Below are 27134 nucleotides of genomic sequence, written 5' to 3'. Positions count from 1 at the left end.
TAAATTTAAGGAAAACCAAAAACACTAAAAGAATTGGTGACAAGTGGAATAAAAATAACCTTAGCGATGTCTGAATATTCCAAGATTTTTGTCGAACTAATGGCTGAGGCATTTCTGTTGGATCGTGCCAAAATATCAATTCCTGTGTAATTCCAAGCAACTGGAAGGCCCATGGCGTTAGACGAATACCATCGATTTTTATGTTGTTGTTTTAACTTAAATGATTTTAGAGTATTTATAATATTAGGATATTGGCCCTTTTAAGAGGTTTTGAGATTAAGTTATTTATGTATACGATGGGAGGCGCCTTTTATATCCTTTGGAATCAGATAGTAAAGAACTAATAATACATTTGGAAGGAAGCAATATATCGCCCTGAGAAAGAGTGATAGCTATAAGTTCTTCACTAGGAAGAAAAACATTTTTGCTTTGAATCGTTCAGCCATTCGTAGCCCGATTTAGAATTCAGCATAGCTTGGCGGGGACATTGTTCTAATGAATCACTCGATAAAAGGAAATTAAAGGAGTAGACCCTAGGGGAATATCCCAAGCTTTCTGAAGGGTAGATATTGGTATGATAATGCTAGGTTGACAATTGCTCACCCAAGTGTGAATACCGCTTTCTAGATCAAGATCTTGACCAGTATATTATACTTGAACTGTTTGATCTTGATGAAATAAAAGCAGCAAGAGAGATGAGGAATGAAAGATGGAAATTGATCCTGCAATTTTTGCATGAAAGAGAGGCCTGAGGCTATAGTTTATCTAAAAATTTTATTGACGATAGCCTCCATTGAGTGGATATGCAACTCATGCTTAAACAGGAGCTTGGTATTAAAATATTGGGGCTGATCTCATAGAATATATAATCTCGAGAATGCTAGAATAATTTTTAAGCAGAAAGAAAGACTGATGAGCGAGTAATTTATTTAAAATTGATTGTATTTCCATTTAGATTAGAACTAGTTTTGTCTAAAAAGGTCTTAATTGCAGTGAGATCACCAATTGGAGAACCAAGATGGGTAAGTTCTATGGTAATATATTTGAAAGGAAGGATCGAGACAATAGATTTGGTGATCTGATTTTGACATGTTATGATATAAACCTATAATGGGCAATTATTTATAATGTCAAGAATGGTGTTTATTAAAGAGGTATCACCCACTAATGGGCGTTGAAGTCATCATCTAAACACTAGATATTTAGAAACTTGGTTCGAATCTATAAATGTTTAAACACCAAGGATAATGGTAAATATAATGGGCCACCTTATTGAATATCATAATAAAATAAGTTCCTTCTGTAATAATTTTTTATTTTTTTATGACAACAACTGATTTTCGAAATTTTGATCAGATACAAGCGTTTAGTGCTTAACATAGCCTTAGTGGAGCTAAATTGTTTAACTGGCGCAGAGGATGAGAGGGTTGCATTATATTTAATGAATAAATATAAATTTTAATTGGGGAAATTTATTAAAAATATTTAAAGAAAATCTTTATTTTCAAAATAACTTATTAGATCATCTTCAAAAAATATTCATTCAGGTGCGCATCAAACTATTTTTTATCTTTAATAGAACTTAATCTGAATTCATATCTCTGTCTTCATATGTTTTCTTGGATTTGAGCTGCTGGACATCAAGGTTGAAATATTTGAATTAAAACACAATCTACATTTAGAAAGTGCTGACTTCATGCCTTTAATTTTTTTTATTTGTGTAAAAAATGTTGTAAGGACAAATCATCTTCATATAAAGGAAAGGTACTATTGACATGAATTCTTTAAAAAATAAATTAATTAGAGAATAAAAATTAATATACCATAATTGATTTAATTTGTTAGATTATTAATCTTTACTGATAATAGTCAGCAACAATAATATTATATATAAAATAGTTGATTTGAATTAAAAACTCGACTTGAATTATTTGTAAAATTTAAAAAAATATATTAATATAAAATAAAATAAAAAATATTTTTTCCATATTTTTTAAGAAAAAATTTAAAACTCCAAAAAAATGAAACGCTTTACTTGTTACCTTTTGAAATAAGTCACGGAATGGCGTTCGCTTTTTTCGCTACCTTTTAAAACAAGTAACAAATGGCGTTTTCCTCAAAAAAGTAACGCCGTTAGTAACAATGGTACTAGCATCGATATTATTTTACAGTACTAGTAAATTTTTACATATTTTTTTTTTAATTTTTTTTTATTATAATTTCCTAGATTTTTTGTTTATCTTGAACCTTGATATAAATTTTAATAATTTTTGTTTGATTTTACAGTCCAAACGGCTGAAGGTTAAACTAAATTATATACTATTTAATTATATATTTGCCCAAGCTTTAAAATTAGTGCTTTCGAAAGTTTGTGACTTAATATTAGTCAGATTTATATCATAATTTTGAAAATATAACTCGATTTAAAATATAATATTTTACTTCTTTATCTGTTACATATACCGAAAAGAACAAGTAATATCCATAAAGATCATAGAATCATAAGAATCAAAAATATTTTGAATCGAGGAATAGGAAGCCTAAATGCATTTAGGCATAATTAATTTTGGAATCGCAATTTTAAATCCGATATTTAGGGCATGTTAGTTACTATTTCACTTATAACTGTTCATTGACTGTAAAAACTGATTGAAGAATTAGTCAGTCTAAATACTGGTCCGCCATTACAATCGGCGCACCCGGATATTTAGTGCTTTTATAATTTCCGTTCTATCATGACGCCAATCTTGACAATTATATCTTATTTTGTCAATAATCGGTTTTTGAAAAAACTATATATCAAATGGGTTGAAGTCCTAAACTATGCTAAATACTTATTAATTATGGATAAATCAAAGTTAGGTTCCGAAGTTTGGCTTACTTTATGCTTTGCATGGTATCAGTTTTTATTTGACTTCGGTTTTTTTGGTTGATAAAATTGATTGAAGAATTAATTAGTATAAGGCACTAAATATTAACTCAAACAAATATTTAGAACTTCTATATTCTCCGTTCTGGTATGATGCTATTTTAAATTATTCTTTCTAATAATTCTTTAGCCCCCCCCCCTCCCCAACCTGCTTTCTTAAATCATCTTCTACAAAACAGAATGAAGCAATAAAATGTACTAATTATACTTAATGTTTTAATATAAGATTCAGAATTATGCGTCTTTAGTTTTCTATATTTTTCTTTCTATAGCTAATAACTTTTTTATTTTACCTTTAAAATAATTTTCAAAGCACTGAACAATCATAAAATTATCAGATTAAATGGTTTTCTAATCGTGGTTAGCTAACATTTTGTTACTATAATTTTTTTCCTTTATAGCGGCTACAAGCACGCATGCTCTAATAGAGCAAGAAATATTAGCATTGATTTTAGAATAAATGCTTCTAATTAGTGTTGTTAAACGGCTCGATTTTTAAAAATGGCTGATTCAAACTTTTATCCAACAAAATATTACGCAAACCTAATGATTTTGAGCATGGGTGGTACAAAGGTTTGGACATTCATTAGCAAAATCTCGAGGTTTAGGCGGTATATTTCTGGCTAAAATATTGAGTTGGCCGTTTTTAAAAATCTCAAATCGAGTCGTTTAACAATATTAATTCCAATAGTTCGCCAACTTTAACAGAGATGTTATTATATATTAAAGCAAAATAAAATAATCATGAAAAAATTGATAATATTATAATTTTCTATAGGAGTGCCAAAGATCGGTCAAATGGGGGGTGGGGGTGAAGTCCCTTTCTTAAATTCATACCCACTTTGGATAAATCCTAGATGCTACTGAATAGTAATTCCTATATATTATTTAAAAATCTTAAATCCTTGTTTTCTAAGCCTGGTAGCAATTTATAAATTCGACAAAAAATATATTCAAGTATTTTAGGATGCAAGATAAGAATAGTAATCTCATGTCACATTTGATAATTATCGAATTGCGCAAAAATTAAATAATAAAGACTAAAATTTAAGTTATTTTTGTGAAATAATTTTATATTTTATTTAAAGTACCCAACGATGAGCCTATTATAACTTTGGATGCATCAAATAGTTTTCAGTCAAAAGTTTTTAATATCCAGTTGGCTCCTCCCGAACCTCCAAAATTAGAAGAGGCAAATTTAAATATTTCCGATATGGAGACAAAGGGGATTTTGGTTACTCTTGGGGAACCAGAAAATGTTAAAATGTTTACCTGTACTGCAAAAAATGGTCAGCCCAAGGCTAAGATTGAATGGAGATTGGATCAAAAAGAAATCCCTATACTTGCAATGGGGTCGATGGGTAGTCCTGAAGATTCCGGCATTTTAAAGTACATATTACATCAAAGTGACAATGGCAAAAATATAACGTGCATTAGTGTGCAATATCTAAACTTGAACCAACGTGGTGAACACCAAGTTTCAATTAACTTAAATTTAACAAGTAATTATTTGATTTTAAATTTATATATTGGGTGACATCTTTATTATAAATGTCACGTTCAATGCCAAGAACAATTTTTAATTCAGATTAATGTATTCATTAAGGAAAATAGTTAGGGTGAAGATTTTGCTCATAGAAGGAACAAAGGTCTAAACATATTATCGAAATCTTGAGGCTTAGGCTGCATTCATAGTGGAGACGGATCCGTTTTTACATCCGTTCCGTCAAAAGTCAAACTCATTAAAAATGATATATATGTTCATAGATTATAAAAAAAATTGTAAGTAACGTTATAACGCTCTTTAAGATTTGCCGGATCAAAAAGTCAAAATGTTTTGACTTCAAAATTTGCCGGATCCGTTTTTAAGACGGAAGGTATCGGAACGGACGCACTATGAACATATATATCATTTTTAATGAGATTGACTTTTGACGGAACGGATGTAAAAATCGGATCCGTCTCCACTATGAATGCAACCTTAGGCATTATTTTCCTGGCTAAAATATTGAGTTAGCCGTTTTTAAAAGTTGGCTCAAAACGAGCGAGCCTAACACTATCTATAATCTCGTAATAATTCTCATAATTTGAATAAGACATTTATCGTTTAAAAGTATTTATCTGAATATTACAACACCCGTCCAGTTCCACTTAATATAAACCCACCATTCTGCAAATGACCAACTTCTCTTCCATTTCTGCTTTAATGATCTTGTAATATATAAATATATCAAATTCATCTTAATGTCTAAGGTTAACTTCTCTAATCTAATTCTGCCTAACATAATCTATTAAATTGCTTAACTTCTCTCTTAACTCCTGAAATATTTGCTACTTTTTTCTCTAAATCTTAAATTAATAATACATAGTACAAATATACTAAATAATTTATACAATTAGCCTAGACCCATATCTTCATTGAACCATTTTCTGTCGTCCTTTAGATATTTTGATCCTCATCTTTTGTCACCATGTCTAAAGCTGAATTAATTTAAAATTCTCTTGATTATTATGAATCTAAAAATCTCTTCGTTTAAAATTTTTACCCCCAAAAATTATTTTTTTCTACTTTTGGCATTAAGCATTTATTTCGTTTTACTTAATAAATCCTTGTATGCGCATGTTCTTTACAAAAAAATAAAATATCTATTTCTTTTCTTCTCTTTTATGCGGCTCATCCCCATTGGTCAAAAACAACTGGAATAAATATCTTTTTTATTCTTCTTTTTGTTCACACTCGTTAATGAAAAACAACTGACTTATCTCCTCATAAGTTTTGCACCCGTTGTTAAAAACAACTCAATCATGTTTATCATCAATTCTCACACAAAATTATGATTCTCATAATTATAGTATAATCAATTATGTCTATCATCAATTTTAAAACACATAAAATTATGATTCTCATAATTCTAGCACAACTTGTTATAAAACAAATCAATTATGTCTATTATCAATTTTCAAACACATAAAATTATGATTCTCATAATTCTAACACGTTGTTAAATAACAACTTTTTATAATCATTAAATTTTCACTTGACAAACATTTCCCAAAAACTCTATCATTTTTTGGGCACACATTCTTCCTTTTTCAAAACCCTTTATATTCTCATGCTTTTTTAAAAAATTTTACACTCTTGTAATTATTCTTATTTTAATTAAATATTAAGCATTTCTTTTTCTCTAAAGAAGTATTTCGTATCCATATCATCATTATTCAAAAAATACACTATTTCTTTATTCCCCTTCTATCTTAATTTTCTCCATATCTAAAACTTCATTAAAACAAGTTAAAATAGCCTTTTTCATTTCTTCTTTGGTATTTCCATATTTTTCGCTTGTTTTTCTTTCTTTTATTATTAGAAAAAATGTTGCATAATTGACCTCAAATCTTATTAATGATCCAAAATAAAATTCCGATCTCTAATTGAGCTCGATTGTGGTATGAATTCTAATGATGAACGCCGTTTTCGTTTTTCGTTATGAAGATTTTGGATAATATACAACCAAATATTAATATTATCAACTTTATCAGATCATTGCGGCTGTTTATCTCTCGCAGCCCTTAAAATAAAAGTTAAACGTAAACTGTAATAAGAATTTAATTATAACATCAACATATTTTCTAACAATAATAGTATATGCATCTTAGTTTCTAATCTTATTCTCCGAATCTTTCAAATTATGGTATCTTTAAACCAAACTAATCTTAATCTTTGCCATTATAATTTATACTTTATTATTACAAATAAATTAATTTAATCATGTTCTTTTTTATTTGTCATAGTTATCTTTAGTTATCGATTCAATGTTTACCAGTAACTAACTATAAATTGCATAAATTATCACCTTTAAATAAAATACACAAATTTCTTTATATCTTATCTATTTTAAATGCTACCTTTATAATTCTTTGTTTTTCATTTTAGATAATTATATTCCTATACAATTTTATACCTTAATATTATCAATATTTACAAAAAATAGTCCAAGATCTAAATGAGCTATGATAATTTCTTTCTTTTCAACATCCATCTTTAAAATTTGATTTATATAATTCTAAATATTCTTATCCAAAGTAAATTTAATTAAACGATAAATTTTCTTCTTTTTTTAAAAAAATATGTTCTTTAAATTTCAATTATATTTCTCTAAATATTTTTCTTACCTTTTTATTTTTGGAATTTTTTCATTAGAATGCTGTTTAACAACACTCTTTGTCCCAATGTAACCATTGTCTGGCATTCGATTGAAATTTTTCCAAAGTAGCCCAGTAACGCATTTTCTCTTCGGCACCACTGCAGAGATAGAGTTGAAGGTTTGAGCTTGTAGAAGATAAAAAACATAGTTAAATCTAAATAAAAAAGATAATAGATTAAATAAGGAAGAGTATGAAGATTGAATTCGTAAGCAAAATAACAAAATTTTGTTTTCCTTAATTCATCTTATTAATTATAAAATAATAAATTATCAAGTAAAAATATACTAAATTGACATTATAAAAGGTTATAGTAAAACTTATAAAAAATTAAAGTTAAAAAATAAAAAGAATTCTTTCCAAAATTTAAAAAGTATAATATACACAAAATCTTAAATATATATCTTTCCTTAAATCCTCATTTACATAGTCTATAATATCGTAATAATTCTTCTAATTTGAATAAGACATTTTTCGTTTAAAAGTATTTATATGAATATTACAACACTCCCCATACCCTTCATTGACCGGCCGGGCCTTCTGCCTAATTTTTCCCGACTTTCGGTCGAGTTATAGTTCATCATAGATTTATATCTTCGGCTATAATTAATTATAATATCGTGTATTGACTAATCAAAATAAAATCTAACACTAATGTGGAACCTAGCCCAAATGCTTTACCCTCATGTCATGACCAATAAAAAATCCTTAAATAACCTCAATCTAAAATCATTTATTTTCCAAATAAAAAAATTAAAAAATTATTTTTACCAAGTTCGTCCTTTGATTTTGTATTGTTTTTTTCAGAATTAAATGGGACTAATTCAAAAATAAACTTTAAATTAATTTGAAAATAAGCACAACTTTTTGTAAACTCAAAAATCGGGGTAAAAATGAATGTATAATGAATTTTAAAACAACCATATATTCAATGTATTAGGTTTTGTTTCATTTGACGTGCAGGATTATCTAATTAATTATTAGAATATACACCATTTTCCATATAATATAATATAATATATTTTGACATTTAATTATTTTGTCTATGCTTTAAGGCGAAAGGAAGGAAATTATAAGAGAATGATTTAATGCCACAAGGAGAATAATATTTATAAATAAGCCTTAAAGATTCGTAAGAAAGCTATTTAAATAAAATACTAATGTATTTGTTTAAATTGGAGTTAAATATTTAAAAATAGAGTGCTAATCAGGGATGTGAACTCTTCGACAAATAAACAGTTTATATAATTTATATTTCTTCAGATGAAGAGGATTTAACCTACTCTGACCCCAATATGAAACATTTTTTACACGAATAAAGAAAATTAAGGGCCCAAAGTCTATACATTGTAAAATTATGTCCCAACTCAAATATTTTACTCAATTGTGGGATAAACATGGGCAGTCTCGAAACTGTGCTGCCATTTTTAAGGAAAAAATGGGAAGATATCTGAAAACCAGTTATAACAATAAGAACTCTTTTTATAACTCCGTGAAATTAATAGTCTTATTAAATGGCCAATTTGGGGAATCTTTTGATAAATCAGAATTACAGAGATTTTCAGATAATGACAAGTCGTTCATAGATATATCGTATGGTTACTATTAATTATGATATGTAGGGGAAACCGGGGTAGTTAAGTACAGGAGAACGTTAGGTCACTCCAACTATAATTTGAGCTTTATTATATAAAACTGGAAATTTGAGGTTAAAGATAGATAATTACGTCATACATTATTGGCTAAAAAAGATTTGATAAATATTTAGTATTAATTTTTACAGAAGAAAATGTGTTTTGACATACCAAATATAATAAAAAATAATTGGAAACTTGATCGTTTATATTTATAAGTAAAACCTTTAAAATCTTAATAAAAATTTTTTAGAAAAGTTAAACCTTATTTTTTAATCTGAGAAATTTACAGAATCAATAAATAGGAATAATATGATTCTGAATGATATTTATAAAGTTAGTGGACTCGGTCATAGTTGAGACACGCATTTTAGATCACTTTACCACTTTCTAATTATGCGAAATCACAATAAAGAGGAGAGGGATATCTTCTGTACAGAAGATTGTGAAAAAATCTTAAATTTATATCCGAAAACCAGTTATAAATTTATCGTCACCTACAACCATAGGCGTAGCCGGGGGGGGGGGGCAAGGGGAAATTCCTACCCCCCCCCCTTCAGAAATTTATCACTCATTTTAAGCTAATAAAAAATATCCCCCTTAGTCTTCCTCTTACTCCCTGACCCCCAAAAATGTATGCATATAACTTAAACAATAATTTGAAAGAATAGATTTACAGTATATCTAATTTTATCAATTATCATATGACAATCAAGTAATTTTTACAGATATAGCGAATTATATATTTTACAGAATATAAAATATTGATAAGGACATCAGAAAATATCTTTTAAAGACATTGTGAGATAAATAATATGAAGATTAATTTTTAATATTTATTTAAGATAAATAGATGGCGTTAAATAATTAAATGCAAATTGTTCCTATATTTATTATCAAGAGCATTGATATTTGTTAAAATATTAACTGTAATATATTCTCTAACTGTCAAATATGTTTGTAAAAGTGGAATTTTACCTAGTGTAACTAATTCTACATAATAGAGGAATATCAATTATATACCTACTTACTTTTTCTAAATAAATTTCTTATACTTGTTTGGAAATTATTACCATGCTTTTATATTAATGTATATACTAAAAAGATTCATATTTATTAATAATTATATTTATCTATCCATTAAAAAAAATATAAAGATTATAAATAATAATTATCCAGCTTCATATATTCTTCATTCCCAAAGGTCCATTCTCTGTTCCTCCCAGCTGACATCTTCTCCAATTAATTCAATATCTTCACTCCAAATCTCCAACAAATCTTTAACAATAACCCATGTGATCTTTACGTTTTTCTCCCTCCACCAGGAAAACTCCCATTCCCCTGTCAGAAAATCACTGACATTTGATGTATTAAATTACATTTATTTCTTCTTTTTTTCAACAGCTACAACACGCCCACCCTTCACAAGCCCAGCGTCCCTCTCTCTGTGGTGGTGTTGTATCGAATCGCCCTTTGAATTGTATCGAATCGCTTCTTTGAATTGTATCGGGACGCCTTGAAGACGTTCAGGGAATTTATCGAATCGTCTCCCCTTATGATGATTTATAATATAATATCTCCGATATATTTCAATATATAATCGCGAAAACACATATTATCAATAATGACATGTACATTGGGGTATCTGCATTTATATTCTATGGAACATTAATATGGACAATGTAATATCAAAACATAATAATTCATTCATTTTAAGACATTTGAGAAATAGGATCCATAATATACATCATTAGGGTATGATTAATGGTAATTAGGAAATAATGATCTTACATATAACTGTAATGTGAACACATGGTCTATGTGTGAAATGCAATTTCAACACATGTAATTGTCCTTCTGTCATGTAAACAAAATCAAAACTACATTTTTATAAATATCTCCTAAAATAGATATAAAAATCCATTTTTAGGTATTAAAAATAATGAAAATTTGCCGAACAAAGATTTTAAATAAAATTACAAGACATATGAGAAATAAATTTAATATTTTATAAGGAGGAAAAATATATAATGTGTAGAAAATACAATATTTTCCATCTAAGAATTAGTATCCTAAGAAAAATATACCATTCCTACCTAACTCCGCCATCACAATGAGCACAAATTCACAAAAATGTAGAATGCAAAGTATCAAAAATTGAAAATATAATGGGCTATATGGTATATATGTAAAGAATTTTTAATCACAATATAAAATAAATTGAGTCTTTTCTTTAAAAAAAATGTTCATAAAATAAATAGTAAAATGTGATGTGCTATAAAATTATTACAAAGATAAAAAAAATGTAATATGCCGCATAAATTTACAAAAAAAATTTATACACAAAAAAAAACTTTCTCCAGTATGCAAACTAAACAATATTCTTACCTCAAGGCATACCCATCAACATGACTGACCTTATCTGTAAAAATATTTTCCCTTCACATCATTGCATACCATAAAAATAATATAATAATTGCAAATAAAACCTTTTATAAAATTTTATAATTTAAAAATATATATATATATATATTAAATATAAAGATTTCATAATTTGGAAAAAAAAATCTTACACATCATCTAATATATCATATAAATCCATACCCAATTTATATATATATCAAATGCAGGCACTAAATCAAAATAACTATCCACCTATAACATTATAGATATTATTCTGACTTCATCATACTTCAATTCCTTTAAATTATCATTCATAATTAAATATATCATATGTGTAATTCACATTACACCCAATTTCATAAAAATGGTTAATTACTTCAAAATAAACAACATTAACTCACCCTCAATAGATCCCTTAATAACATATCAACCTTAATTGAAACTAAATTACAAATATAATATATTAACATTAATTAATAATAAATGATCCCACACATGTCCATCCCTTTAAAAACCTAAATTGCATAATTATATAATACACACTTTATTACAAAAGTCTATTTCCATATATATTTTCCTAAATTTCAAATATTTAAAAATTTAGCAATCCTTTCTGTCCTGCTGATCTTGAGGTCTTAGCTCTCTATGACGGAATACCTCCATTCACAATGAGTCTTAAGGCGTATCAAATAATAATCAAAATTGGATGTACAATATACATCTAGACATATAATATACCAAATATTACTGTCTTAAATTCCTGATCTTATTTTCATATTCCTGCCTAATACCCATTACATACTTTCCATCTTTACCTTTGTAAGCTAAATATATAAGTATAGAAACCCTTAAACTCATCCCTTAATCTCACTTACCCCTGTATAGTTTCTATTACTTGTGTTGTGGTTTCACAGTAAAGTTCAAAATTACATGAAAAAAAAAATGGTTCTTACCTTTTATAACAAATAACTCTTGAATCTCCAGGTTCTGTACATGCATCACTTTCTTATCCTTTACATTGCATTGTGTTCCGCATTAATCCCTAAGTGGATCCTGTCGACGGCAACAATAAAAAGATCCATATTTATTCATAATTATATTTATCTATCCATTAAAAAAAATATAAAGATTATAAATAATAATTATCCAGCTTCATATATTCTTCATTCCCAAAGGTCCATTCTTTGTTCCTCACAGCTGACATCTTCTCCAATTAATCCAATATCTTCACTCCAAATCTTTAACAAAAGACTTTTCTTTAACAATAACCCATGTGATCTTCACATTTTTCTCCCTCCACCAGGAAAACTCCCATTCCCCTGTCAGAAAATCACTGACATTTGATGTATTAAATTACATTTATTTCTTCTTTTTTTCAACAGCTACAACATATACAAGTAATTTATTATATTTTATATAAACTATTAAAAATATATTTATATATCACTAGTCTTAATGAAATGGCGATTTTTAATTTATTTAACCTCTGTTTTATGAGTGGACCAACTATCCCAACGTACCCAGAGTATGTCATAGTTGGGACAAAAGTTTTTTAAATTCTAAAAAAATAAACATTTTATAAAATATATATTATAATGATTTCAAATTACTCATGCTTTTAGGATACAGAAGATGTTTTATTTATTCAGATTAGTCTAATATTATTGAATTTATTGAGCTTTGAACGAAAAATGTCCCAACCATTTTCGATCCCTCATATATATGATTTTATATATTATGGAAAATGTTGATATGGCTCTTTCGATTTTAGAACATTTGAGATATCTTACTCCCACGATAACTATTATAATATTAAAACTTAAAAAAATTGCTTTAAATAATTTCATGTTTAATCCTGCAAGAAATAGATAAAAGGTATACAGCTGGAATAGTGTTTACAATTTATATTTTGATTATATTTATTTCAATAGATTCGAAACACATCAATGAAGATGAATATATACAATCAGCAATAATTAATCCGCTATTTAAATATTATTGGCCCCGGATAAAATTAAAGGTCATCGAAGGTAGAAAGTTTGAACTAGTGTTGTTAAACGGCTCGTTTTGAGCCGATTTTTAAAAACGGCTAACTCAATATTTTAGCCAGAAAAATATTGCCTAAGCCTTGAGATCACTAATAGATGTCCAAACCTTTGTTCCTTCTGCAAACAAAATATTCCGGCTTGCGTAATACTATTCTGGATGAAATATTGAGTTAGCCGTTTTTAAAAATCGGCTCAAAACGAGCCGTTTAACAACACTAGTTTGAACTTACTTCCAGTTTGAGAAAATATCTTAAAGAATAAAAATCAGACTTTGATTTCTTTAAAAAAACAACCCACATAGATTATTTCTGATAAAGATAAAAAATTTTTGATAAGGATCTGAATTAAGATTCTTTTGAAGATAATCTATTAAGCTGTATGGATATTTTTTAATTTTTAATTAATTCCCTCAATTAAAATTTTTATTCATTAACATTCTCTGCGCCAGTTGAATGTGGTTAGCACGGCTAAAGATGGGTTGAGCAACGCTCTTGTTTTTCTGGTCAAAATTTTTAAAATCAATTGTTAAAAATATTTTATCATATATTATATTTGTATTATTTTATTTATATTGTATATAGGAAAAAAATTATTCTAAAAAGATCTTGTAAAAGGCTTAGCTGAATCGAAATAAAAAAATGTGATAAATAGAATTAAGGGTATGAAGTTTGAAACAAAAATGTAATAACATAATTTTGGTTTCCTTTATTCATCTCCATTAAATATAAAATAAATTTATAAAGTAAAAATATATTAAATTAACATTATAAAAAGATCATAGTAAAAAAACTATGAAAAAAACTATGAAAAATTAGTTATAAATAAAAAAATTAAAAAAGAATTCTTATCAAAAACTTGAAAAGTGAATTATATCCACAAAATCTCAACTATATATCTTTCCTTTAAAACTTGCATCTTCGAAATATCCTCATATACATAGTCTATCTATATTATGAAATTAAGTATATTGTAATAATTCTTTTAATTTGAATAAGACATTTTTTTTCGAAAATATTCATCTGAATATTACAACAGGTCTCATCTTATAATATATTATTGTGTATATTTTATTTATATTATATATAGGAAATTTTTGAATATATTATTAAATTTATCTAGTAACGAGTAACGCGTTACTTTTTAAATAGGCAGTAACGAGCGTTCTTTTTTTCAAAAGGTAACGAGTAATGGCAACGCGTTTCTTTATTTGATGTAACGTTTTGAAGTAACGTTTATAGCACTTATAATTTAGTATGTAGCATAGAAAAGTATCCAAATAGACTTAGCATCTTTTAAAAATGTAATACCAAAATAAGATTTGGTTACGATTAAATTGAAAACGATTATAAAATAGCTGATTTTTTATTTTCAAGCAGTAAGGTTGAGCGATTATTTAGAAAATAATACTAATTTTAAGTGCGCTTTTACAATTGAAAATAGAAAAGTTAAAATACTAATCTCATACGATGGGAAGCCTATCGTTTTTTTAATTTTTTAAATATAATTTAATAAATTTATTTAATATAATTTAATAAAATTTTTAATATAATTTAATAAATTTTTTATGTGACAATTTGTATATAAAATAAAATTTGTCTATAGTATTTTGTTAATTCGTGGATTTTTAAATTTTTTTACATAAATACAAATAGCACAAAATGCGGAAAGTTATTTTAACTTCGTTCCAACGCCCCCTCCATGGGCATATCCCTCGACTAATCCCCCTGAGTTATGCAGTAAAGTGTTAAAAAGACATAAGCCCCAAAATCGTAAGTTCATAATGGCCAGATACTCTGAAACGAAAAATAATGTAGTTTGCATTGATGATATTGTGACTTACATTGTAAATATTACTACTGAAGACACTAAACAAATGATGTGGCTAGCGGGTAAATCTTCAGGGCGCAATGTGAATGGTTCTAACATTAATTTTAATGGTTCCCAAAAAATAATCAATAATACCTCCTCCCAAGTACAAGCGATGAAATATGATCAAAGTAAAATGTAATTTAATTTTAGAAACCAACCATATATAAGTATTTTGGTGTGCTTTCAATTTTTGCAATTTATTTTAAAATTATAATTATTTCAGGTTAGTAATCATAAAATTTATTAGCAATGTAGGGAACCGAGGTTAATGAGCTACACCTATATTTCTAAAATAATATCTTACCTCATTTTATACGTCTAACTTATAGATTATTGCTTTTAATTTTAAGGAAAAATATCAAATTCTTTTTTACAGAAATAATTCCCGGAGTTAATTTTAGCCATACCCTAAGTCAAAAGAGCCAATGAGTGGGACTAAATTGAACCTCTTTTAATAATGGATAATTTTTAGCAAAAATTGTTTAAGCTACATTTTAGCCATTGTGGAACCAAATCAAATTCATTTTGGATAATATTTAGATTTTCTTCTTTAGTCAAAATATCTTTTAAAATACATGGGATAATGGGATAGCCACGAAATTACGAAGGGCTGGCGTTTGAACCCTCCTTCCTATCCCTAACCAAAAAAGTGAAAATTAAAAATTATTTATATTTAAATAGAAATTTGGTTTATGATTCAAAATATTAAAATATATTTGTTGTGGAAACTATTAAAATAATGTCTTCAATTATTCAATATATATATTTTTTATTAAAGTCTGGTAATCTTCTAAATTATAATTAGATATTATTGATGTCTGTTCTAAAAATATATTCGTTATTTCTTATCAAAGATGGTTCTAAAATATAATATAAAATAAGATAGCGCATACGCTAGATTCTGTGATTGAGATTTTTGTAATAATACTACTACTAAATTACAATTATAATGATATATTCGGTTTATATTTTGTTATATTTTCATCAATAATATTATTAATTAAAGATAAAATATGGCAAGCAATACAATTAATTTTATAAAATTTTACTAAATATTTATGACTAACACTAAAAAGGTGCAAAAGTAAATATAGTAGTTTCATATTTTATTTATATTACAGCAAAATTTCAAAACATAAACTAGAATTTTTACTTTGGATTTTTATTTTATACTTTTGTAAAAGGTTTAAAAAAATTGGATAATATTTTATAGGTGAATGTATAAATATTTAACTGTCAAACAACAAAATAAGGTCAGCTAATAGGGGTAAATTAAATGTGATTATGGTTAAAGTTAAGGAAATTATTTTTACACATGACCTGTCATATTTGACAAGTTATTAATAGAATTTATTACATTTTTCTGAAAAACCTCTTATATAGTAATATTATATATATTCTACTTTATATTTTTATGGTCTTTTATTTATAATATTATATTATCTGTTTGTATATTGTTTTGAAGCTATAAATCAAATATTTAAATTATTAATTGCAGAAGTTAATTTATTTTCTTGTTGAAATAATGTTCAAATGTTTTTTATATACAATTAACCTTTACCAAAGAATATATATACACTGATAAATTATGATAATGATTATTATTTTACCACCACTTAAACAAATATTTTTAAATTTTGTCTAACTCGATCCTTAAAATCCATACATACCTTACCCTTAACCAATATCTCTTAAACCTTTAATTAACCCTAACTCATATTTCTAACCTTTAATCCTACTTGTTTAACTTTATATATTTTACCTAATTAAAAAATTTCCTTGAGTTGCAGATTCCTTAAAAATGGGTTATTATCAATAAGTGTCATACCTTTATATAAAATATATATCTAGATAGACTACCTTAATATACCATCATATTTTCTAGCTTTAAGCTTAATTTATTGGAAAGTATATTTAACTTTAAAAGCAGGAACTAAGTCATATAATATACTTTTGAGTAATATAAATTTCTTTCATCAAGAAAGTTTATAGATCATTAATAGTATATACCACAGAAATTAATACTATATTATTTAGTTATATATTTGCCATACAATAATGCATATGAGATAAAGGTTTTTATATTAATTTTGTTATAATCAATATTTATCTTATAATAATTATTTTAATATTGAAATAACAAAATATATATATCCTTTTCAAATTCTGCAATTTTTCAAAAATAAAAAATTATAATGACTTTATAAAATATATTTAAAAAATATATATTTACTGGCAAATCTGTTAATTAAATTGAGAAAAAAACGATATATTTACTAAAAAATTTGACAAATAACTCTATTCATTTGAGAAAATTTTTTTAAAATTGATTTAAATATATTTAAAATAATTATATTAATAAGTAAGATTAAAGGTTAGAGATATTGGAGGGATAATTAACGGTTTGAGAGATTGGGTTCGGCTAATAGAAATTTAAATAAATTAACTTTTGGGTAATTTCCTTGAGTTGGAACTAAATCGAAAAGATAAATTTTATATTAAAATCTTAATATACTGACATATTATAATTCATATTGGAAAATAAAATAGTGACTATTTTGTTATTATTGAAAAAATATCTTCAAAAATACTGGCAATCAATTACTGTGGAAATAAAACAGCCTTATTTAAATAAATTGAAGATTTAAAGATTTTATATTTTATAATTTAAAAAAACATAGGTCAAGAAAAAATATTTATATATGGTCTATATGCAGGTGTCGGTCTTATGCTCGTTTTAGTAGTTTTGCTCTCCCTATTATTCCTAATGATCAAACAAGTAAATATTCATCTTAGAATATTATTTTTTATTGTCAAATTTTAATATCAAGATATTATTTATATGAAAGATGTTTGAAAATACGGATATCAATTATTACTGGTCCAGACTGATCCGTTAAAATTATAATCCATTTAACATTGCGGGATGGGCTGGGAAAGATAAAATTAATCATTAGACTAAGTGGGTCGATTTTTCGTTAAAAACATTATGTAGTAATCTATAATATTCGATTGTTATAAATTAAAATTTATGTAAATATCTATAAGTGTCCTCAGCACTGTCTGAGGCTTTTAAAGGCCCAGGGCAAAAACTAATTCCGCGGCCCTTTAAAAATCTACAACTTCTCTAAACTAATTTGAATAATTTTTATATTCTCACAAGAACTAAAAGAATATAATATGGCAAAATTTATTGATCTCAATCATAAATATGAATAACGCATATCAAAAAAATTAGTATAGTGCATGTACCGTGTATATAATCACAGGCTTATCATATCATTAAAAACTAAAAAATAGTTGCTTAGATTTATCCTCCTTGTCTTTTTATTTGCAAAAGAGGGTGTCTACACAATCTACAACGATGCAAAGTCATTTTCGATTAAAATCATGAATAGGTTTGTGAGGCAGCTATGCAGGATCTTAAGTAAATCTTAATTAGTTTGAGCTCTAAGAAGTTGTGTTAGGGATGCGATGGTAATTAAAATAAGAATAATCTTCTAAATAATTGATACATTTGTTATAGCTTCATTTCACCTATTAGTGTAATGTAAATATAACGCAAAATATAAAGGACTTTATTTACGCAATATTTTTATTGAAAATTTTAATTCAGTTAATAGATCTATTACATTAATTGCTTTCCAACGAATCTTGATCAGTTAATTTAATTGATTATAATATTCTCTTAGCTCCATTTCAAACATATTTAACAATGAGGTATATCGAATAAAAACTCAAAATATTCCTTGAAATGTTCTTACAACGAAATCTTCGCTTGATAGAGTATACGTTAAAAAATTTAATCATCAATATTTTCATTGCTGATATCGATTATTTCTCACATTTCAGATGTGGGTGCACGATGTAATTTTTTAAAGTGTTAAAAGAGCCCCTTTTATGAGAATGAATAAATTCATCTTTTTGCTTCTTATTTTTTCATTTTTCAGCACCTAAATTAAATTTGTTATTTTTTTAACACTCTTTATAGCCTATGAACTAAAAAATTATTGGCACATTTTAAAAATTTAGTTCACTATTACACATTTATTTTTTAAAATCTAGTTTGTCATTTTTTAAGGGCATGAAACTAGTATATAATATATATTATTAAACATATAATAGTCGAAAGCATAATTAAAATACCTCAATTCAGATGAGGAAATTTAACACCTAAGTTTATTGTCTATGGTGCAAACATTTTTTTATGTTGAAATAAAACTAATCATAATATCTAAAGAGTGCTTTTTAGGTGATTTCAAAAGCCAGATCAATTAATAAAATAAAGTTCTACCTAATTTTTATAAATTTATTATTTTTTACTTATAATTTACCTAGCATCTGGAATAAATAATAAATTTTAAGATTATAATATAAAAAAAAATTCCAATAACTTAAAAAATAAATGAAATTTCTTGTTTTAACAGGATATGGCTGGACATGCCAAGCCTTATTTTTTTAAAAAAAAATCATAAAATGATTAAACAATTTATAAATATTTTTCGAATTTGACATGATAAGAAACTGATGCAATTTTACCATTATGGGCTTTGTACAAAATGAATTTCTGGATTTCTTCCAAATATGGTCATTTTTTCCTTTTACTATTTTAGTAGATAAGGTTAATTTCTTTAAAAATATTAAATAAATTTGCATTTTTCATAAATTCAAACAAAAAAAATATTGGCGGCCATTAAAATCGTCAGATTTCTGCCGCCCGGGGCAGCTGCCAAGCTCACCAATGCCGTCGGCACGAACCTAAATATCCTAATTAGTATTAATTATCAATTCTACATAGAATAATAGATTTTCGGAATAAAATATTTATTATATATAATTTTATTAAAATATTAATTATATATAATTTTAATTAATATGCTTTGTATTTTAAGAGAAATGTCTCTCTAAGTTTTCATCTAGAAAAAAACATCTTTAGCTAAACTAAATAGTCTCTCAATGGGAGAACTAGATGAAATGAAATATTTAATCTTATTATAAGATGTCGATCGACGTCAATCATCATTTTAATTTTAAATATATGAATGAATGCAAGAGGCTAAAGGATTTGAGCATATTTAATTTTTTAAAATATAAACTTAAAATAACTTAATAAATAGCGCCTTTTAGCCATAACTTTACCGACTGCTACTCAAAAAAGTTTAGTCACTTTTGTAGCGTGCCACTTTCAATAGCAACGTTAACACTATTGTTCTATACATATTTCTGTCATGATAAAATTGAATTATTTTATCTAGTCCAGAACATTATTCAGATGGGATGTTTAAAATGACTTTCTTTTGATTAATGTAATAATTAAGTTTATTATTTAAGAGTTTTCAAAATTTATGAATTTTAAACAGAGTTGCATAGATACAAAATAATATATTGACCTATATATATCGGCAGCTTGCCAATTGATCGATACTAAATTCAACCAGTTGAACAATTTTTTGACAAAATTTCGCATTATATTTTTGGAAAATGATTTAAAATATTTTTGTTAAGTTTTTTTTTTAGTATAGACCATTTTTATTTTATTTAATAAAAGAATTTAAAAAGTAATCCCTTACTCACTTCCCCGTTTTTTCATATTTTTAAATGTTTGTTGTTACCTCTAGGATTATTTTAAAATTATATTACGTTGTACGAGATTTAAGTGTATATGCCCTCTTATCTTGTGGATACGACCGAGCTAGGCTAAGTATTTCTTATTTTCACCTACTTGGTTATTAAAGAAAAATTTGGGGAAAACTATAAGGAACCCTCTGCACGTTTGTAGGCAAGTACATGTACTTGTATGCCTATTAGTCCGAAGAATATTATTTAAAGGGGACTGATTTAAAAGAGAATGAAAAAAAACCACATTCATGATTTGTGTATATATTTATTGATCTCCAGGGAAGGGTTAATTTTAGCTTTAAATTATCTATGTTTAAATAAGTAAATTCTATTAGCTGAAAATATTGAACACTTCTCAGCACAGCATTGATCTTAGTAGTGTGAATAAATTGAAAGTCTAACTTGGTGTCTTCTGCCTGGTTGGCGCCTTTTAAAAAGAGAAACCAATCATATACGAAAAGAAAATCTCAAAATTTATAGTGCTTTAAAGCGTTAAAGTTACTTCTTTAGGGAAGGAGTAATTTCACTTTTAGGGAAAAATAACTTCAATATAATATAAATCTTAATAATTAATTAAAATTTTATTTTCATTTATACAAAATCAATTAAAAATAATATTTAATAAGTTTAAAAAAAAATTCGCACCAGTTGAACATGTCTTTAGGACATCGAAAACTGTGTTAAGTGCTAAATTTTTCTGCTTAGGCTATGATCTAAATATCAAAAATATAATTAATAATCTTAACTTTATCGAAAAAAGAGTAATAAGCAATATAAAATAATAACCTAAATCACTACCTTCAGCCTCATCGTGGCGGGGGAGTGGCAACGTCTTTTGGCGGCTAATGGAGGTCTAAAAGGTTCTCTGTGATCGGGGAATCTCCAATTTTTAATATATCAATTTTAAAAAACCCTACTATATTTTACTTTTCTTTAATTTAGCTTGCATAATTAAAAACACGTCTAAAAACCTTCTGAAATATGGGTTCATGATTTTGTTAAGATACTCTATGAAATCGTAGATTATAGACATTAGAGGAAATGAACACACCTTTATTTTATATTAATATTTATTATAAAATTAACGAATTGTCTAAAGCAATATTGAAATGATTAAAAAGTACTTATACATAATTATCAATATTTTATATTTTCTCATCTATATTAATTTTAATACATTCTGAGTATATGGTTAATTAAAAAAAAATTTTCAATATTAAATAGCTACTATTAAAATATGTATTTTTATATAAACTGTAAGAATTAATCTTTTTGGTATTAGTCAAAACATTAAATATTAATATTTATTTAAATAAGGACAGATCGAAATTATTATAAGAAATTTCAAATATTTTTTTAATTACACAATATATTAAAATGATTAGTTTATTATAGCGGGGAAAAAATTTAAGATTAATTATTAGCTAATTCTTCTAGTATATAAATGGAACATGCAGTAACATATTAATTGATATTATTGAGATAACTTAGCTCATTGGGAAATTATTCACACAACTAATTTGTGGTATGAGCTATGCTCAGTGTTGCGCAATAGGTTAATTTTAGCAAACTCCAAAATGATTTAGCTGAAAAACCGACTAAAACTAATTAATCAAAATTAAGCATTGGCTAGTCAGGGTTATATAATAAATATAAAAATGATTATATATAATTTTAATAAATATTAATTAAGGATAGGCTTATTTTACGTAACGCTGACGGACGATTAGTAAGCCGATGCCTAACTTTTAATTAATTAGTTTTAGCCAATTTTTCGACTAAGCCTAATTAGGCGTAGACGAGAATTTTAGCCAATTACGCAACAAGCTATGCATGCCTTAATCAACTATAGATTGTTAATAAACCTATTTATCCCAATAAGCAATTTAAAAAAAATTTTTATGAAATAAAATAGTAAAAAAACGTATATGAATGGTTTATACATATGATTAACAAATTTTGTCACGTTTAAAATAAATTTCAAAATTATCGTTTCGCCCAAGAAATTTATCATCAATTTTACATTGATACATTTTCATTGTAAATATATTGTCATTTTTCGGAACATTATCTAAAAAATTATATAATATTTTTCTCAAAAAAAAACTTTAAAATAAAACATAAATTAGACTATTAAGAACAAACCTTGCTCAAACAGAAAAAATCTAAACAAATAGAAGGAAAAGAAGATACTAGAATAGACGATTCATAAATTAGAACCTATTTGTAATGATATCTTATTTTATGATTTGTATGATATTTTGACACATGTAAGTATTTTATTATGGTTTGTTTATATATAAAAATTTATGTGTAATAAAAAAATTTGCAATAATTTTCATCATATTATATAATATGCAATATTTATAAGATTCGTCATATAACAATTAAAACATTTAGAGGGGAAAAAAATAAGACTGAAATAAAATTATACACTTGCTCTCTGATCAACAGGGTTTTCCAAGAAATTTTTAAACGATATTTCGAAAACTTCGGGGTTAGGTGGTGTTGATAAATAAATTTTGATGATAAAATCGACTAAAATGTAATGGCAATTTTTTTTAAAAATGAAAAAAAATTCATTATGATATAGTATTTTTACAAGCTCAAATATTATAATAGTCGTCATTTTAAATTTCATTTTAGTATTAATACTATATTAAAATTTTAATATGTTGTCAAGGAAAGTATTTAAAAATTTTGATCGAGCTTCATTTAAAAAAAATGCAATATCGTTTAAATATATTTTCCTTTAGCTTAATTATTTCTATCAGAGACCTACAGGCCGGCCCTAAGCTCGGGTATAAGGGCGGGGCCGTATTTTAATTTTTTCTAAATATGCAAGGGCCAGTTCTAAAAATATTTTTTTACATATCCGGGCCGGGCCATATATTTTAAATCGCTACTATTAGCTATAATTAAAAATAAATGTAATATATTTTTTAAAAATTAGGTTGGACCGAAGATTATTTTCAAAAAAAAACCTAGGCCAGGCTGAAAAATAATTTTAAAAAGTCTGGACCGTGCAAATGGTACCTCTGTAGGTCTGATTTCTATAAAGGGCTTTAATATCCGTCATCTGACTCAAAATATCTGACTGACGATATTTAAGTGATGATTTTTTTAAAAATCTTTCATTAAATTTATTATACAACAAATAAAAATTACATACCAGGATCAATGGTATTAGGCTTATGAGACATGAGAGTGTCAACTAACGTTTCAAAATTTTGAACAATTTGTTCTAACGGCATTCCAATCTTTGTATAAATAAATTTTGAACATTTTTTTATTATATATTTAATGCAATCAATTAATTTGATATTTTTAATTATTTAATATAAATTGATTAAAAAGGGTAAAGTAATGAATAAATTAGTAAAATTAAATAAAATTGATGAATATGTGATTTCAGAGTTTCAACATGTACAATTATCAACAAAAGAATTTTAAATATTATATTTACGTAACTAATTTTAAAATGCATTCAATCACCAATTCATTAGAAAAACTTTATTATTTAATTATAAGTAGTAGGGTTGTTTAAAAAAAGCTTAATTTAGTTGATTTAAAAAAAAACTGATAAATCAAGATTTTCATTACCTAAGCCTAAAAAATTTGCCAAAGTTAGGTCCTCTTTTGATGAAACCTCGAGGCTTAAATAATTATTTTGAATAAAACCTTTATAAAAGTGTTTTTTTTAAAAAAAATCTATGGCTTTAGCACTAATTTATAGTGATTTAAAATAAATAATTAAACATAGAGTAATTATATAAATTAAATCAATCTTAAATATATGTTTTATTTACTTTGGCTAACATACATTCCAAAAGTGCTTTGTGTACTATTTCACTATCATTGCTGCCTACAGTGGAAAGATTATTTTCAACAATTTCGGTTTTGTAGGTAACACTTTTAGAGAACTTTTTAACCATACCACATAAATCAGTGTCAACAGAACCCTTAGATGTGTTTGGAAAACTATTACGCAAAATGCCTCTGAGACTAATTATTTCAGGTAAAATTTCTGGTGTACATATGACATGGTCAAAATCAGTTCTCTTAATAGTTCCTTTGATAATTTTTTTGACAAGCTCTTTGCCACCTATAAAATAAAATGTTGAAAATGAATAAATCAGATTAAATAAATAGAGCATTTTAAGAAGCAAAATAATTGTTCTTCCATTTGGAAAAAAATTATCAAATTTTAAAATGTAAATATTGATTTAATAAATATTGTGCAATATATAATATTGAAAACTAACTTCCATATATCAGATGCTAGTACTTAAAATCTAGTAATGGAATTTAAAACAATATTTCTATATAAAGGGGCAGAAAAGAGTGAATGTAAGAGTTGGGTAAAAATATCCTGAAGATGTAATATCTCAAAAGTTGTTATAAAAAAAACTGAATTAGATATGCTCAATATCTGAAATTTAACAGTAGATATCTAATAATACTTCAAAATTGAAGTGTTTGTGTTTTTTTTAAATATGCATTTTAAATGAGATGGTACAAATTGATTAATGTTGTGTTAAACATCTAATATCAAGTTTACAATTTGTTACAGGATAACAGTGTTAGAAAAAGGAACAAAGCAGATATTTAAGTAGAAATTAGTATAAAATTAATATAAGAATAAATTTCATATGCTTTTTTATTTCATCCAATATAAATTATAGCTTAGTTAGTACACACCATACCAATTCCTAGGCCCATTTTTTTCCGCTAACCCAAAACTAAAATTATATTCATAAGGCACTTGGTTTTGGCTAGTAAATTGCATACACCTCAAATTAAAATTTTCTTATAAATTGTTACATTAATAAATCAATTTAAAACCAGTTATCAAAGCACCAGCTTCAGAGGCCATTTCTTGCTCAGATAGTTTGTGTGCAAAGGCCAAAATACGATTGTTAAATTTCATAGGAAAGTCAAATGGATTTTTATATAACAATATTCCTGAAAATGGAGTCAATGGTTTGTTCTAAATAGGCCTTGATTAAATATTATTGCATAAAAAACAAACTTTTTTTGATGTATTCATATTTAATAACATTTTAATATAAAATAAACCATCAAGATTGTCATATATGGCAGGGCTTGCAACATCTTTATGTGCTATAATGGCCTCTTTTAGGTCATATAACTTGGGTAGAAATTTTTCTAATAAATAAATGTTATCTGTTGGTTTTCTTTTGCAGTATTCTTCATAGTCTAATGAATTAATGGGTAAATTATCATCAATTATAACACTATTGATAAATATTTTTTAAGCAAATTAAATTAACATACTTTTTTTTCTTGACGTTGAAAGTCTTTTCTTTAATCACTTTATCAGTGTTTTCTGCTTTAGGTGCCTTTTTCTTTCTGTTTGCATTTGTTCTACCTCTATATCCTCGTTTAGCCCCTCTTTGGCTTTGGATTAATGGAGTCCATAAATTAATCCTATCAATATCACTATATACTAAAATGGCTAATAATAAGATGATAAAAATAAAAAGATCACGAATATTTTACGATTAAAGTTTTTTTGCAAAACATATGAAGTTATTTTTTGAAATATAGACATATGGATTGATGATCAAATATTTAAAAAGTGGGTTAGTGCTACACCATGCCTGCAATGATCAAATTTTGATTGATTGAAATTGATAAGTAGGTAACTTTTATATTCAATCTATGATGTATAATATTGTTTTTAATATAATCTGACCCTAGTTATGGAAAAATAATTTTTAGAAAATCTAGCGATTATCACGGATACTGTCATATAAATATTATTTTATATAGAAAACACCAATATTTAATAAAATAAAAAATATAATCAATGTCTTAAAAAACAATAAATATTTTATTTATATAATAAACCTTTTATTTTAATTGATGAATAGATTGGATGATTATTTTTCTATATTTAGGTGAATGATCCAAGCAAAACTTCTGGTAAGTTTTTATGATTAAGTGTCACTGTATGATCTTATTTATAGTGCTAATAAATTTATTTAATACTGATGATTGCATCTAGATGTTTTGTAGTGTGCGATATTCTTTCTTTGTTTAATTATACGCCCTAAAATTTCTATCTCTTCCGCATAAAATTTACATTTGTCAAAATTTTATAATTCCATTGTCCATTAATAATGTTAATGCCGCTCGTAATTTGGCTCTTTTACTTTAAGGTTTGGTTATAAGGTCTGTAATGGGGGTCATTTAGCCTTGAATGGTGGTGATTTAGTCTAGTGATGATTTCGCTTCAAATAGTGACGTTAGCATAAGAAAAACTGGCAGACTTATCCAATGTTAAATTTGATAAATTAGATGGAAAGAGTTAAATATCCCGTTATAACTACTTTGAACCAGATAAATATAATTATGCTAAATCCGAATTTAAAAATAATCGGTTTTTCAAGCATAAAGTCTTTCTAA

General features: G+C 26.0%; 1 protein-coding gene across 4 annotated transcripts in view; it reads right to left on the bottom strand.

Annotated features, from left to right (window-relative positions):
• LOC135925206 (large ribosomal subunit protein uL1m-like) overlaps positions 1 to 26282 on the bottom strand; it is a 43190-nt gene extending 16908 nt beyond the window's left edge. The window contains exons 1-9 of one of the 4 annotated variants that reach the window (XR_010571579.1): positions 26226 to 26282; positions 26001 to 26181; positions 25735 to 25960; positions 25548 to 25692; positions 24512 to 24807; positions 23875 to 23962; positions 7100 to 7256; positions 5324 to 5410; positions 4713 to 5140 (exon numbers count right to left, since the gene is read on the bottom strand). Coding sequence is in view for 2 of the 4 variants with exons in the window: in XM_065460421.1 (XP_065316493.1) it covers positions 5386 to 5410; positions 7100 to 7256; positions 23875 to 23962; positions 24512 to 24807; positions 25548 to 25692; positions 25735 to 25960; positions 26001 to 26181; positions 26226 to 26277 (1170 nt within the window). In the remaining 2 variants the exon portion in view is untranslated. Of the gene's footprint in view, positions 1 to 4712; positions 5411 to 7099; positions 7257 to 23042; positions 23241 to 23874; positions 23963 to 24511; positions 24808 to 25547; positions 25693 to 25734; positions 25961 to 26000; positions 26182 to 26225 lie in introns of those variants that run through there. The other 3 variants (XR_010571578.1, XM_065460421.1, XM_065460422.1) reach the window with 3 other exon arrangements.
• Between the last annotated feature and the right edge of the window lie 852 nt (positions 26283 to 27134).

This window comes from Gordionus sp. m RMFG-2023, chromosome 2, assembly GCF_954871325.1.
Source record: "Gordionus sp. m RMFG-2023 chromosome 2, tfGorSpeb1-WG-v2, whole genome shotgun sequence".
NCBI lineage: Eukaryota > Metazoa > Nematomorpha > Gordioida > Chordodea > Parachordodidae > Gordionus > Gordionus sp. m RMFG-2023.
Note: the sequence above shows the minus strand (reverse complement) of the source record. Positions and strands in the feature narration are given on the sequence as shown.